A 15,170-nucleotide genomic window follows, 5' to 3' on the forward strand; every position below is an offset into this window, starting at 1 on the left:
TATGTTCCTGGTTTGACTTGTAGTGCATAGTGGAAACCAAAAACTGGCTTAGTTTGATAATTTCATCATTTGGGTTCAATTGAACTCTTTGAAAAATGGAAAACATTCTTGAGTACCTAAAAGAAAAGTGTTCCAATAAATCATTGAGGATGACTCAGAGATGAGAAAAGTTGCACAGATCACTATTATCCATAGAAACATCATGCCTAGTTAAATCAACTAAAAGGGACTAGAAATATCACAGAATCAAAAGAGGATCAATTTCAACTAATAGGTGTCTCAATTTTACATTTCTTGGGAGAATGTGACAGGGACTGCAGTAATTCTATTTGTAACATCTTTAATGGATAGGCAATCCCCATCTCTTCAGCCTATAAGAAATAAAGAATTTATATGGATTTACAAAATTGCTTCTACTGTTTTATCTAAGTGGTGCCATATCACAATTCATGTAAGCGAGAAGTAAAATCAATGAAGATGTCTTCACTGCAAGGAATTGTGAGACCACCCATTGGATGATCATACCCAAATTCTTCCTCAGCCTTACTTAGCAATTCTAAAAAAGAAGGCTGGTTCAAGAATGATATAGGAATTATGAAGCGCCTCTTTTCGCTCTCTCCAACATATACTGCAACGTTGCCTTTTGGAACATATATAGATGTTGAAGCAACTTGCTTTCCAGATGAGTTTGATCGCCGGAGAATGTTCTTAGCATTTATGATATGAGGCAAACGAATGGCCATAGCAATCTATCTATGAAGTATTGCTGAGAAAGATGATTAAGATCACAAACAAAAGGGAGAAGAAAGTAAGGATTTGATATCAGAGGATGTGAAGACTTGGTTTTGGATTTTGATGATATGTGTGTGCATATATATAGATGAATAGAATGTGTGAAAAACTGGCATAGAGGAAGTTGGCTGGGGTTGTGTGATAGACATAAGCATTTGAAGGGTCACATGGACCTGTCTTCCAATTCATCGTCAAGAACTTGGCAGTGATTGAGACAGTATATTTGATGGTACAAGAAGGGACCCAGTTCAAGTGAAAGACATGTGGATTAGAGAAATTCCAACCTATTGGCTGATCTCTTATAATAGAGGACAGGTTTAGACAGATATGTCTATTACTTATAGGAAACAACATAGAAATTAAAGGAACTGGATTAGTCTCTTGTATGATGAGCCTTTTGGATAAACTATTACCTACATTTATGATTACATTGTGCAAACCTAACTATTGCTTTATCCATTACGAATGTTAATAATGGCTCCTTGGAATTTTGATGAGTTATAGGACACACTTAATGTGCTCTTCAAAACAAATTTTGATGTGTTAGTCATTGACATCAATGAAATCTAAATTATGGAAAAGCAAAAGACGTAAAGACCCTGATTTTCTCAAGAGTCTACATAATATAAATTATGTACTTGAGAATGAAATTTCCAACTGTTTGAAACATAAGAATATGCAGATATGTCAATTTGGGTGCTGACTACTGGAAAAACAAAATTCTTCACATTTTCTACCTTTTTCCCTTGACCATTATTATGGTCTCATTACAAAAGATTCAAAGTGAATGTAACTACCTTAGCCTCATGACACTTGGGTACATTAGTCATCCATTTTGTAAGCCTGACAAGGGTCCCTTCTTTCGAAAAACTGCACATCTAGAAATTTATACTAATTTATTTGTCTGCATGTGTTAAATAGTAATCAGAAAGACATTGCACTTCCCAAATTTGATCTTCTAACCAAGCTAAAATATTGAAAACGAAACAGAAATAGACATAATCTAGGGTTATAGACATTTTGGTTTCCCTTACTCTTGTGTTGGTTTTGATTTTCATAAAATGGGCAAAAGTACAGTTTTACTAATAAAAAGTGAGGCTTTATATAGGTTTACATAAGTAAATAAGCTAAGTAGGCTCCACAAATAACCCCATTCCTCTCACTTAATTAGTCTCAGTGGACCAACAAAATGGAAAATAAAAAATAAATAAATGAAGGAGAAAATGACCATGTGAATATGTGACAAATATTATAAAAATATTTATGACCATATGATTATTGAAAACTAAGCCTTGCTTGCGTTGTTAGTCTTTGGTAGACTTGACTGCAGTATACACGCAATTCGTAGGAAATGATGCAAAAATAAATTAAACAAAAAGGACTAGAAATATCATTAAACCTATACTGGACAAATTTCAATCAAAATGTGTTCACAATTTTCTAAAGAATGTAAGAGAAGTTGCAATAATTCTATTAGTAATTTTTTTAGTAAAAGGACATTCCTCAACTCTTCTTCTGCCTAAAAGAAATAAAGAATTTACATGGATTTACAAAATTGTTTCTTCTGTTTTATCTTAGTGGCTCCATATCACAATTCATATAAGTGAGAAGTGAGATCAAAGAAGATCTCTTCGCTGCAGGGGATTGTGAGACCACCCATTGGATGATCAAATCCAAATTCTTCCTCAGCTTTACCTAGCAATTCTTGAAATGAAGGCTGGTTCAAAAATGTTATAGGAATTACAAAGCGCCTCCTTTCACTCTCTCCAACATATATAGCAATGTAGCCTTTTGGAACATCTATAGATGGTGAAGAATCTTTCTTTCCAAATGAGTTTGATCGTCGGAGAATTTGCTGAGCATGCATAATACTTGGCAAACGAATGGCCATGGATATCTGGTAGTATTTCTTAGAAAAAAGACAAGGTTCGCAAAAGAAAAGGGAGAAGAAAGTAAGGATTTGATATCAGATGATGTGAGGACTTGTTTTGGCTTTGGATGATATGTTTGCATGTATATATAGATAAATGGTGTGTGTGAACATTTTTGTTGTGGAATGAGTGGTGTAGAGGCCAGATTGGCTGCGATTCTGTCAGAAATATAAGCTTTTGAACGATCACATGGACCTGTCTTCCATTTCATCATCAAGAACTTGGTAGTGATTGAGACTTTATATTTGTAGAAACACATTATGCCCTAGCATTTCCAATACAACCAGCTGCAAGGGGGCCCCATTGAAATGAAAGATATATGGATTGGAGAAAACTCTGAACTACCGTCTGATCTATTGCAGGAGGACAAGATTAGACACATATGTCAAATATTTTTTGACTAACATAATTGGAACTGGATTAGTCACTTGTATCATCGGGCTTCTTGACATCTAGTAATAATTAAGATATATTTTTCTTCTTCTTCATTAAATGGTGTGTGTGAACATTTCTGTTGTGTAAAATGAGTGGGGTAGAGGCAAACTTGCTGGGATTCTGTCAGAAATATAAGCGTTTGAACGATCACATGGACCTGTCTTCAAACTCATCATCAAGAACTTGGTAGTGATTGAGACCTAATATTTCACATTATGCCCTAGCATTTCCAATGCAACCAGCTACAAGGGGGCCCCATTGATATGAAAGATATATGGATTGGAGAAAACTCTGAACTACTGCAGTAGGACGACAAGATTAGACATATGTGTCGAATATTTTTTTACTACAACAAAATTGGGACTGGATTAGTCTCTTGTATGATGGGGCTTCTGGACAAACATCTAGTTATAATTAAAGTATATTTATCTTCTTGTTCATTTTTGTTTTTTTGGTAGAGAACGTCTGTAACATCATGCAAATCTTATAACTTTACAAATAGTATAGCCTCATCTATTTGCGCCAAATAGGAATATTGATAAATCCTCCTTGACATATATTTCTCATAACATATTTTAAGAGTTACCCGTTTTCTCAACTTCATTTAAATCCTATAAAAGAAAAAAGAAAAAAAATTGTCTGTATCACTATAGACCAAGATTTTCTCCAACAGAGTATATGGCATTCATTTATGTATACAAATGAAAGTGAAATTTCTAACAGAAAGAAACATGAGAATCTGCGGACTGCAGATATGTACATTGATCATCATGGCTTTAGGTGAGGAAGGAAAACGTACTCAATAATATGTCCTCAACCTAACTCGCCGACTTTTTGCTGCCTCAGTACAATGACACTTGAGACAAACCCCCATGAAGAGCACATGAAGCATGTCCTACAAGTAGATCAACTGCAACCTACCCTGTATCAAGGACTATTGCATTGTAAGAGACAAAATTATTGCGAGCAAGCAACACAAGAATCATCAGTATACATATCATTTTGGGTAATGACTAGAAAACAAATTTCATCTCTTTTTTACCTCATATTTCCTTGAACTTTGCTATGATCTCTTTTAAATTACAAATGTTAGGTGAATTCAATCATTTAACTTAACACATGGGATTTTTAACTTTTTTAAATGGGAGGTAGTGTTGAGACAATGTTCAAATTCAGGACCATTTACTTTGATTGCACGATCAATTACCGGTTGTCCTAGAAGCTCAAGCTATTAGGAAATGATGAATTTAATCCTTTAAGCATTATTCTAACAATCTCGTTATCAAAGAAGAAAAGGAACAAGCAGAACCTCAAGAGATTTGAGTTAATGGTTAAGAGATGTCAATTTTTGGTTTCACATGCTGTGCAAACCAAAAACCAGCTCAGCTAGATGATTTCATTATTTGGTTTCAATTGAAATCTTTGAACATTGGAAGAACATTCTTGAATACATAAAAAAAAATTGTTCCAATAAATCATTGAGGATGACTTTGAGATGGGAAAAGTTGCATAGATCACTATTATCCATAGAAAAATCATACCAAGTTAAATTAAATTAAAGGGAGTAGAAATATCATAGTCTAAGGAGAATAATTGCACAGATCACTAACCCATAGAAATCTTTGGCATGTTAAATCAAATTAAAAGGACAAGAAATATCATAAAACCAAAGAGAATCCCTTTCAACAAAAAGTTGACTCAATTTTACATTTCTCTGGAGAATGTGAGAAGGGCTATAGTATTTCTAATTGTAACATCTTTAGTGGATGGACAATCCCCATCTCTTCTTCCGCCCAAAGAAAGAAAGAATTTACATAGATATACAAAATTGTCACTACTGTTTCATCTTAGAGGCACCATTTCACAGTTCATGTAAGCGAGAAGTGAGATCAATGAAGATGTCTTCACTACAAGGAATTGTGAGACCACCCATTGGATGATCATATCCAAATTCTTCCTCAGCCTTACTTAGCAATTCTAGAAATGAAGGCTGGTTCAAGAACGATATAGGAATTACAAAGCGCCTCATTTCACTCTCTCCAACATAAACTGCAATGTAGCCTTTTGGAACATCTATAGATGTTGAAGCTAAATGCTTTCTGAATGAGTTGGAGCGTCGAAGAATGTGCTTAGCATGCATAATTCCGGGCAAACGAATGGCCATGGCAATCTATCTATTTTATATTGCTGAGAAAGATAATAAAGATCACAAAGCAAAGGGTGAAGAAATTAAGAAATTGATATCAAGGGATGTGAGGATTTGGTTTGGTTATGGATAATATGCGTGTGCATATATATAGATTAATAGTGAGTGTGAAAATCTCTGAAGTGTGGAATGAATGGTGTAGAAGCAATTGGTTGGTGTTGTGTGATAGACATAGGCTCTTAAAGAGTCACATGGATATGTCTTCCAACTCATCATTTAGAACTTGGCTGTGAATGAGACTCTATATTTGTTGGTACATGAAGGGACCCAATTCAAATGAAAGATATATGTATTGGAAAGTTTTCACCTATTGGCTGACTTTTTATAATATAGGACAGGTTTAGACATATATGTCTATTATTTATATGAAACAACATATGATTGGAACTGGATTAGTCTCTTGTATGATGGGCCCTTTGGATAAACAATTTGTAACATCATAACTTGCAAATTTACAACTAGTGTAGCCATGAAGATTTTTAATAAAGGCACTTTACAATTTTGATGGGTTAATGGACATATTTTCAGGTACTCTTCAAAACAAATTTCCTTAATAAATCCAAATGATGGAAAGAAAAAGAAAGAAAAGTTATCTGTAGCAATAAAACCCTGATTTTTGGAAGAGAGTATAAAATATGTAGATGATAATGAAATTTCCAACTGTAAGAAACATTAGAATGTGCAGATATGTAGATCAATCATTGTGGCTTGAGGTGAGGAAGAGAAACGTACTGAATAACATGTCCTCAACCTAACTCATCGACTTTTTGGTGCCTTAGTACAATGACTTCTAGGACAAACTCTCATGAAGAGCACGTGAAGTATGTCCTACAAGTAGTTCAACTGTTCAACCCCGTATCAAGTATTGAGCCTTTTTTATTTTTATTTTTTTATGATCATCAAGTTTTGATCCTTGTTTAGCCCAAGCTCATTAGGGTTTATTTACTTGTTTGTTTTAAACTTTTTTTTTATGATACTTTATATTAAATATATATATATATATATATATATATTAATTTAAATGATTAGATTCATAATTTCCTATTGGCTTAAGTTTTAACCGAATTTTTCTGCCAAAAAAAAAAAAAAAAATTAGACCTACTCGTGGGCTTCAGTTAGCTTAACCGTCTTCAAATAAGAGATTTTAGGGTTTGATTCTTGCCTACAACTTACCTCTCATTTTATAATTAAACTTAATTTTTAGCCTTTTAGGACAATCTGTAATTTATCATATTAAAAATAGAAACGTAACTAAATTACAAATGTGGGAAGCTAGCATAGCATTCTCATTAGACTTGTTAAACTTGCATTTAGTTAAAAAAAAAAAAAAAAAATTATGCATCTACATAAGGGTGAGAGATAAGGGCTTGGTTGTGAGCTATTCTTCCTCAGTCTACCATGGCTATGGAAACCTATTGAAGCAAGTGTCTCAAAGGTGTTTGAAGTTTATTTCAACAAGTTGTTTGGAAGATTTCATTTTGGTGAAGTTGGGCTTAGTATCGAATGGAAACACATAAATCTTGTGTGCATTATGTATGCCTTCTATGTGTTTGATGATTTTTCTCAAAGATTCTATATACATATCTTGCTGGTTTAGCCTTTACATATATTTTTTGTTGGAATGCAATAGTCCTTGATTGGGAAAAACTACCCACTTCTTGGTGAGCGCAAAGTCTCCCTCTCAACCAAGAATGAATTTCAGCCACAACAAGAAGTGGGAGCAAATTCTTAGCCAAGTGTGAATATCAGCCACAACAAATATGAAGGCTAAACCAGCAAGATATGTATATAGAAAAAGAAAAAAAGGAAAAAAAAAAAAAGACTATTAAATTGATAAGAAATGATATTATTTCAATTGACTAAGCCAAAAAGACATCATCTCTTTTTTAGCCCATCTTTTTAATTAACCATTGGTATTATTAATTAATTTTGTCAAAATAATATTTTGATTTTAAAATGCTCCAACAATCTCATTATCAAAGCAAGAAAGAGTAAATGAGCCTCATGTGATTTGAGTTCATGGTCAAGACCAGCTCAACTAGAGAATTTCATCATATGGTTCAATTGATCTCCTTGAGCAATGGAAGATCATTCTTGAGTACCTAAAAGAAAAAATTGTTCCATTAAATCATTGAAGATGACCCTGGGATAGGAAAATTTGCACAGATCACTATTACCTTTATAAAACCTTGGCATGTTAAACCAAATAAAAAAGACAATAATCTATATATTACTAAAAACTGAAGTGTAGCGTTTAATACTGCTTCTCTCACGTTGCACCACATTAGTTGCCACGTCATTTTTTTTTTTTTTTAAATATAATTTGTCCTACAATTTTAAAATAGTTTTTATAATTTTCAGCCCTATAAATGCAGCCCACTACTTATTTATTTACTTCCACTATCACCCTATAATAAATCTAGCCCACTATTTATTTATTTACTTTCACTATCACCTTATAATAAATTTGTATAATTAATCCAGTCTATTTCTTATTTATTTAGTTCCACTATCAAGCCCAACTCAAAGCCTTTTCAATTCATCTTTAGGGTTTTGTGTGAGCCTTTTCAGCTAAAAAAAAAAAAAAAAACGTTGAAGCCTTTCAAGCTTTAAGGTGAGTTTTTTTTTTTTTTTCAATTTTCTTATAATTGTTTTTAACATTTATTTTTTTAATATTTACACTTCTCCAACCTTTCTCTCTCCCTTACCATTCTCCTCACTACTTCTTCAATCTTTCTCCCCCTCCTTACATTTTCATCTCCCCACTACCCTCTAAATGAATATCATTCCTCCTCTTTCCCTTCATCTTCCTTTATTTTTGTCTCTTCTTATTCACACTCTCTTACTATAAATTTGTCATTATCTCTTCTATTCTATGCATAGTTTTCTCTCACAAAAAAAAAAAAAAGTTCCCTCTCTCTCTCCCTCTCTTTCTCTCTCTCTCTCTCTCTCTCTCTCTCTCTCTAAATTTTTTGGTGGATTTTTTTTTCCTTGCATCTCTACTTTAGGTTGATAATTTTTTATATTTTTTAAAACTCTATTTTGGGTTAATGTGATTTATTTTTGTTTTTTAAATTGTTGTTGTTGTTGTTGTTTTTTATTTATTTTTTATTCTCTTTGATTGTTAAGTGTTATCCTATTGCGTTCTAAAGAATTAAATATAGTATATAAAAATATAGTATTATTCTATTACATAGCATGATTTGGATAATTTAGTATTTATTATGTTACATAGCATGATTTTTTATAGTGCTCAATTTAGATGTTAAACTATGAGAATTTACTCATTTTTGTTTATTTTCTAATCCTTTGTGGTGGACAAAGTACTCTTAATAATTGCATTAGAAGTACTCTATAATGCCATTTATTTAAAGAAAAGCAAAGGTTAGCCAAATAGAAATAATCGGATAGGTGACAAATTTTAACTTTTGCAATTTTATTTTTATTATTATTATTTTATAACAATGCATGTATAGAAATTTAATTATTAGATTTTGCTAATAATTGTTTATTTGATAATATGTTTTGGGCTGCCGAAATTATAATTTCTACAAAGAAAATAACATTAATAGATTATCAAAAACAAAATTTTATCCTAATATTGGTTCAATTAATCATTGTTAAGTTTTATTAATTTTTTTTAGTTTACGTTTTTTTGGTGTTTTGAATTGTTCCTATATTACATTTATGATTGTTCCTATAATAAATACAAATATAATTACAAAATACATTACTCATTATTAGATTAGTTTAAATTGTAAAAAAAATTTAATAAAACCACCATAAAAATAATTATCACGCGCAACACACGGGTTTGCGGGCCGCGGCTAGTTATCATAAAAACTAAAGAGGATTACTTTCAACAAAAAGTTAACTCAATTTTGACATTTCTCCAGAGAATGTGAGAGGGACTATGGTATTTCTACTTGTAACATCTTTAGTGGATGGACATTCCCCATATCTTCTTTTGCCTAAAGAAAGAAAGAAAGAATTTTTCATAGATATACAAAATTGTCACAGCTGTTTTATCTTAGTGGCGCCATATCACAATTCATGTAAGCGAGAAGCGAGATCATTGAAGATGTCTTCGCTGCAGGGAATTGTGAGACCACCCATTGGATGATCAAATCCAAATTCTTCCTCAGCTCTACGTAGCAATTCTTGAAATGAAGGCTGGTTCAAAAATGATATGGGAATTACAAAGCGCCTCCTTTCACACTCTCCAACATATATTGCAATATAGCCTTTTGGTACTTGCTTTCCAAATGAGTTTGATCGTCTGAGAATGTTCTTAGCATGCATAATACTGGGCAATCGAATAACCATGGCTATCTAACTAGTATGAAATGTTTCTGGAAAGGTGATGAAGATCAAAAAGCAACGAGAGAGGAAAGTAAGGAATTGATATGAGAGGATGAGTGGACTTGTTTTGGCTTTGGTGGGATGATATGAGTGTGCATATATATAAGTGACCAGTATACGCAGAAATCTCTGAAATGTGCACTGGATGACATAGAGACAACTGGCTGGGGTTGTGTGAGAGACATAAGCACTTGAAGAGTCACATGATCTGTTTTCGAACTTAATCATCAAGAACTTGACAGTGATTGAGACTCTACATTTGTTGATACAAGAAGGGACCCATTTCAAATGAAGGATATATGGATTGGAGAAAATTCAGACCAATTGGCTGACCTCTAATAATAGAGGACATGTTTAGACATATATGTCAATTATTTATAGGTGACAATAAATAGTTGGAACTGGATTACTACTGGATTAGTAGTCTCTGGTATGATGGGAGTTTTGGATAAAATATTACCTATCTTAGGGATTAATGAAAACTAAGCCATATCTTTTCAATTGCTGAGTAAGAATGTTAATAAAGACGCCTTGAAATTTTGATGTTAGGACATACTTCATGTGCTCTACAGAACAAATTTGGATGTGTCAACAGTTAACATTTAACCGTTACCCTCAATGAAATTTAAATCATGGAAAAGAAAAAAGAAAAAAGGAGTTCTCTGCAGCAATAAAGACTGATATTCTCAGCCGGGTATATGTAAGTTATGTACTTCAGAATGACACTCAACTGTACGAAGCATTAGAATCTGCAGATATGCACATGCATATTTGTGGCTTGAGTTGAGGAGCAACATAATCAATGACATGTCCTCAACCAAACTCACCCTTTTTTTGGGGCCTCAGTACAATGACTTCTGAGACAAACCCTCATGAAGAGCACATGAAGTATGTCCTACAAGTTCAACTACAACCCATCCCATAGAAATGAAATTATTACAAGAGGCTGGCACAAAAAACATCAGTAGTCATGTCTTTTTGAGTGCTCACAACCTACAAAAAAAAAAATTTGTTCTCTTTTTCTCCTGTATTTCCTTCACCTTTGTTATAGAGATTCAAAGTGACAGAGTGTAAAAACTTTAGTTTCATGAGATTTGGATGCATGTGGTCATCCACTTTGTAAGAGTTATAAGGATCTCTACTTTAGCAAAACTGCAACATACACATTTTTTGGGGATATTTGCAAACTAACGTTGTGAAGGGATAAAATATAATAAGTTAATATGGGTTTGAAAGAAAATTGCGGACTAGCATCTCGAGTTTTAGAAACTCGAGTTCCATATCAATCTCGAGCCTCAAAGGCTCGCTTCCCACTTGCTGAGTTGGACATGATAATGTCATATAGATCTCGAGTTTTTAATAGTTGAGTTCAAAAAAATGAATCTCGAGTTTTTTACACTCGATTTCAAACAGAGAACAAAAAACGTAAAAACCCAAAAAAAGAAGAAAGAACCCAAAAAAAAAAGAAAGAACCCAAAAAAAAATGAAGATCTGAGAAGAAGAGAAGAACCCACAGAAGATCTGAAGAAAGAACGAAGAGACGCTGGGTAGGCAATCTGGCTGAAGAAGAACACTGGGTGGAGCGATGAAGAAGAACACTAGTGACGCTGGGAGATCTGGCTGGAGAAGAACGCTGGGTGGAGCGACGAAGAAGAACACAGAACACGAACAGACGCAAGGAAGAAGAAGAGAAATAAAATGGTGGAACTCAAGTCTTAAAAACTCGAGTTCCACATGGATTTTTTTCCACATGGATTTTTTCTCCCACATCACCACTCACCACTTACAAATCGAAACTTATAAACTCAAGTTTTATCTTGGAAATCGAGTTTTAGACACTCGAGATGCTAGTTTTTCACATTATTTTGAAACGTGACAACTAACTAAATAATTTGATATTTAAGGTTATTTGGAAAAAAAATTCCGCATTTTTACTTATTGTTTGTTCCAAATGTATTTTACCCAGATAGATACCATACTTCCCAAAGTCAATCTGTTAACCAAGCTGAAACGTTGGTAACAAAACAGAAACAGATATGATAAAGGGTTAAAAACATTTTGGTTCCTCTTAATTAGTCTCGGTGAATGGGGAAAATGGAAAATCAACTACAGAAAAGGCAAAAAGACCATCTGATTAATATTAAAAAGTTGAATACGACCACATGGTTATTGAAAACTAAGCCTTGCTCAAATTATTAGCCTTTGGTAGACTTGACTGGCAGTTTGCACCTTTGGTAGAAAATGATGAAAAAATAAATTAAACAAAAGGGACTAGAAATATCATAAAACCTAAAAAGGATTAGTTTCAATTAAAATGTGTTCCCAGTTTTACATTTTCTGAAGAATGTTGGAGGAACTGCAATAATTTGATTAGTAATATATTTGGTGGATGGACAATCCTCATCTCTTCTTCTGCCTAAAAGAATTAAAGAATTTACATGGATTAACAAAATCGTTTCTACTGTTTTAGCTACGAGGAACCATCTCACAATTCATATAAGCGAGAGGTGAGATTGATGAAGATGTCTTCACTGCAGGGAATTGTGAGACCACCCATTGGATGATCAAATCCAAATTCTTCCTCAGCTTTACTTAGCAATTCTTGAAATGAAGGCTGGTTCAAAAATGATATAGGGATTACAAAGCGCCTCCTTTCACTCTCTCCAACATATATTGCAATATAGCCTTTTGGAACATCTATAGATGTTGAAGCCACTTGCTTTCCAAATGAGTTTGATCGTCGGAGAATGTGCTTAGCATGCATAATACCGAGCAAACGAATGGCCATTGATATTTGGCTATAGAGTACTGCTGAGAAAAATGATGAAGTCCACAAAAGAAAAGGGAGAAGAATTTAAGGATTTGATATCAGAGGATGTGAGGACTTGGCTTGGATTTTGATGATATGCTTTCATCTATATATAGATGAATGCTGTGTGAAAATTTATATTATGTGGATTGTGGAATAAGTGGTGTAGAGGCAATATTGGCTGGGGTTATGTGAGAGAGATAAACATTAGAAGGATCACATGGACCTGTCTTCCAACTCATTATCAAAAAGTTAGCAGTGATTGAGATCTTTTATTTTTTGAATGAGTTATATGTCCAAGAATTTCCTGGACAAAAAGCAGCAGCAAGGGGACCCTGTCGAGATGAAAGATACATGGATTGGATAAAACTTTGAACTACCGGCTGACCTCTTTCAATAGGAGGACAGGATTAGACATATATGTCGAATATTTCTTGCCAATATATGGAACTAAATTAACCTCTTGTATGATGGGGCTTTTGGACAAAAAATTAATTATAATTAAGATATCTTCTTCTCTTTTCGTTTTTTTTTTTTTTTTTTTGGGTGGGGGGGAACCTTAATGCAATCTAAATCCTAGAAAAGAAAAGAAAAGCAATAAAATTTACGTGTCAGATAAGACACTTATTTCCTCTAATGGAGGATAAGACATTTATTCATGTTATAAAATTGAGAGTGAACCAACAGTAAGCAACATGAGAATCTGCAGATATGCACATGGATCATCATGGCTTAGGGTGAGGAACATAAATTGTACTAACATGTCCTTAACCTTACTCACTGACTTTTTTGGTGCCTCAGTACAATGACTTCTAGGACAAAGCCCCATGAAGAGCACATGAAGTATGTCCTACAAGTAGTTCAATTGCAACCCATACCATATCAAGGACTAAATATGGCAGTCTAAGAGATGAAATTATTGCTAGCAGTGAGCACGAAAATAATCAGTAGAGAAGTCATTTTGGATGCTGACAACTGGCAAAACACATTTCCTCTCTTTTTCTCCCTTGTTTCCTTGACCTTTGTTATGGTCTCATTATTAAAGATTTAAAGTAACAGAGTGTAACAACCATTGTCTCATGAGATTTGGGATTTGGGTATATGTGGTCACACACTTTGTAAGCCTTACAGGGTTCCTTCTATTGAAAAATTGCACATCTAAAATGAAACTAATATTTTGTCTACATTGTTAAATATTAGTTAGATAGACATCATACTTCTTAAAGTCAATCTTCTAACCAAGCTAAACATTGGAAATAAAACAGAAACAGAAACAGAAATGATAAATGGTTAAAGACATTTTGATTCCTCTGACTTAATTATTCTCAGTGAATGGGCAAATTGGAAAGTTGTATATGACCTCATGGTTTTGGAAAACTAAGCCTTGCTTGAATTGTTAGCCTTTGATATAATTTTGGTTTTGATAATTCGATAGTTGAGAGTGGGGGGATTTGAACCCTGGATGTCTTTTTGGAAACATTAGGAGGTGCTAACCAATTGAGTTATAAGACTCTTGGCAGCCTGTGGTAGGTTTGACTAGAAGTATTCAGTTTTTGTAGAAACGATGCAGAAATAAATTAAACAAAAGTGACAAGAAATATTATAAAATCTTAAGAGGATAAATTTCAACCAAATTGTGTTCACAGTTTTATATTTTTCTGAAGAATGTTGGAGGAATTACAATAATTCTATTAGTAATATTTTTTGTGGATGGATAATTGCCATCACTTCTTCGGACTCAAAGAAAGAAAAAATTTACATTGATTAACAAAATTGTTTCTGCTATTTTAGCTAAGTCGAACCGTCTCACAATTCATATAAGCGAGAAGTGAGATTGATGAAGATGTCTTCGCTGCAGGGAATTGTTAGACCACCCATTGGATGATCAAATCCAAATTCTTCCTCAGCTTTACTTAACAATTCTTGAAATGAAGGCTGGTTCAAAAATGATATAGGAATTACAAAGCGCCTCCTTTCACTCTCTCCAACATATATTGCAATGTAGCCTTTTGGAACATCTATGGATGTTGAAGCTACTTGCTTTCCAAATGAGTTTGATCGTCGCAAAATGTGCTTAGCATGCATAATACTGAGCAAACGAATGGCCATGGATATCTGGATATATAATATTGCTGAGAAAATTGATGGAGTACACAAAAGGAAAGAGAGAAGAAAGTAAGAATTTGATTTCAAAGGATGTGAGGGCTTGTTTTGGATATGGATGATATGTTTGCGTGTATATATAGATGAATGGTGTGTGTGAATATTTCTCTTATGTGGAATGAGTGGTGTAGAGGGAAATTGTCTGGGGATCTGTCAGAGTCATAAGCATTTAAAGGATCACATGGACCTGTCTTCCAACAAATCATCAAGAAATTGGTAGTGATTGAGACCCTATATTTTCGGAATATAATATGCCCTAGCATTTCCAAGACACCAACCTGCTTCAATGGGACCCCATTGATATGAAAGATACATGAATTGGAGAGAACTCTGAATTACCAGCTGACCTCTTGCAATAGAAGGACAAGCTTAGACATATATGCTGATTACGTCTAGAAAATAACATATAGTTGGAACTGGATTAGTCTCTTGTATGATGGGGATTTTAGACGAGAAATTAGCTATGTTTAAG

General features: G+C 33.6%; 6 protein-coding genes across 6 annotated transcripts; all 6 read right to left on the reverse strand.

Moving 5' to 3' along the window:
- Positions 1–243: 243 nt before the first annotated feature.
- On the reverse strand, positions 244–830 carry LOC126707322 (auxin-responsive protein SAUR21-like). Its single transcript, XM_050406912.1, has one exon. The coding sequence runs from the start codon at positions 741–743 to the stop codon at positions 441–443; it is 303 nt and encodes a 100-aa protein (XP_050262869.1). The 5' UTR covers positions 744–830; the 3' UTR covers positions 244–440.
- Positions 831–2,237: 1,407 nt separating this feature from the next.
- On the reverse strand, positions 2,238–2,793 carry LOC126707317 (auxin-induced protein 15A-like). The gene has a single exon (XM_050406908.1). It carries the CDS (start codon positions 2,681–2,683, stop codon positions 2,381–2,383), a length of 303 nt encoding a protein of 100 aa, XP_050262865.1. The 5' UTR covers positions 2,684–2,793; the 3' UTR covers positions 2,238–2,380.
- A 2,026-nt stretch (positions 2,794–4,819) lies between these two features.
- LOC126707314 (auxin-induced protein 15A-like) lies at positions 4,820–5,477 on the reverse strand. The gene has a single exon (XM_050406905.1). The coding sequence runs from the start codon at positions 5,320–5,322 to the stop codon at positions 5,020–5,022; it is 303 nt and encodes a 100-aa protein (XP_050262862.1). The 5' UTR covers positions 5,323–5,477; the 3' UTR covers positions 4,820–5,019.
- A 3,724-nt stretch (positions 5,478–9,201) lies between these two features.
- On the reverse strand, positions 9,202–9,949 carry LOC126707324 (auxin-responsive protein SAUR24-like). Its single transcript, XM_050406914.1, has one exon. The coding sequence runs from the start codon at positions 9,688–9,690 to the stop codon at positions 9,409–9,411; it is 282 nt and encodes a 93-aa protein (XP_050262871.1). The 5' UTR covers positions 9,691–9,949; the 3' UTR covers positions 9,202–9,408.
- A 2,055-nt stretch (positions 9,950–12,004) lies between these two features.
- Positions 12,005–12,646, reverse strand: LOC126707315 (auxin-responsive protein SAUR21-like). The gene has a single exon (XM_050406906.1). It carries the CDS (start codon positions 12,512–12,514, stop codon positions 12,212–12,214), a length of 303 nt encoding a protein of 100 aa, XP_050262863.1. The 5' UTR covers positions 12,515–12,646; the 3' UTR covers positions 12,005–12,211.
- A 1,555-nt stretch (positions 12,647–14,201) lies between these two features.
- On the reverse strand, positions 14,202–14,759 carry LOC126707316 (auxin-responsive protein SAUR21-like). Its single transcript, XM_050406907.1, has one exon. It carries the CDS (start codon positions 14,642–14,644, stop codon positions 14,342–14,344), a length of 303 nt encoding a protein of 100 aa, XP_050262864.1. The 5' UTR covers positions 14,645–14,759; the 3' UTR covers positions 14,202–14,341.
- Positions 14,760–15,170: the final 411 nt, after the last annotated feature.

This window comes from Quercus robur, chromosome 11 (assembly GCF_932294415.1).
Source record: "Quercus robur chromosome 11, dhQueRobu3.1, whole genome shotgun sequence".
NCBI lineage: Eukaryota > Viridiplantae > Streptophyta > Magnoliopsida > Fagales > Fagaceae > Quercus > Quercus robur.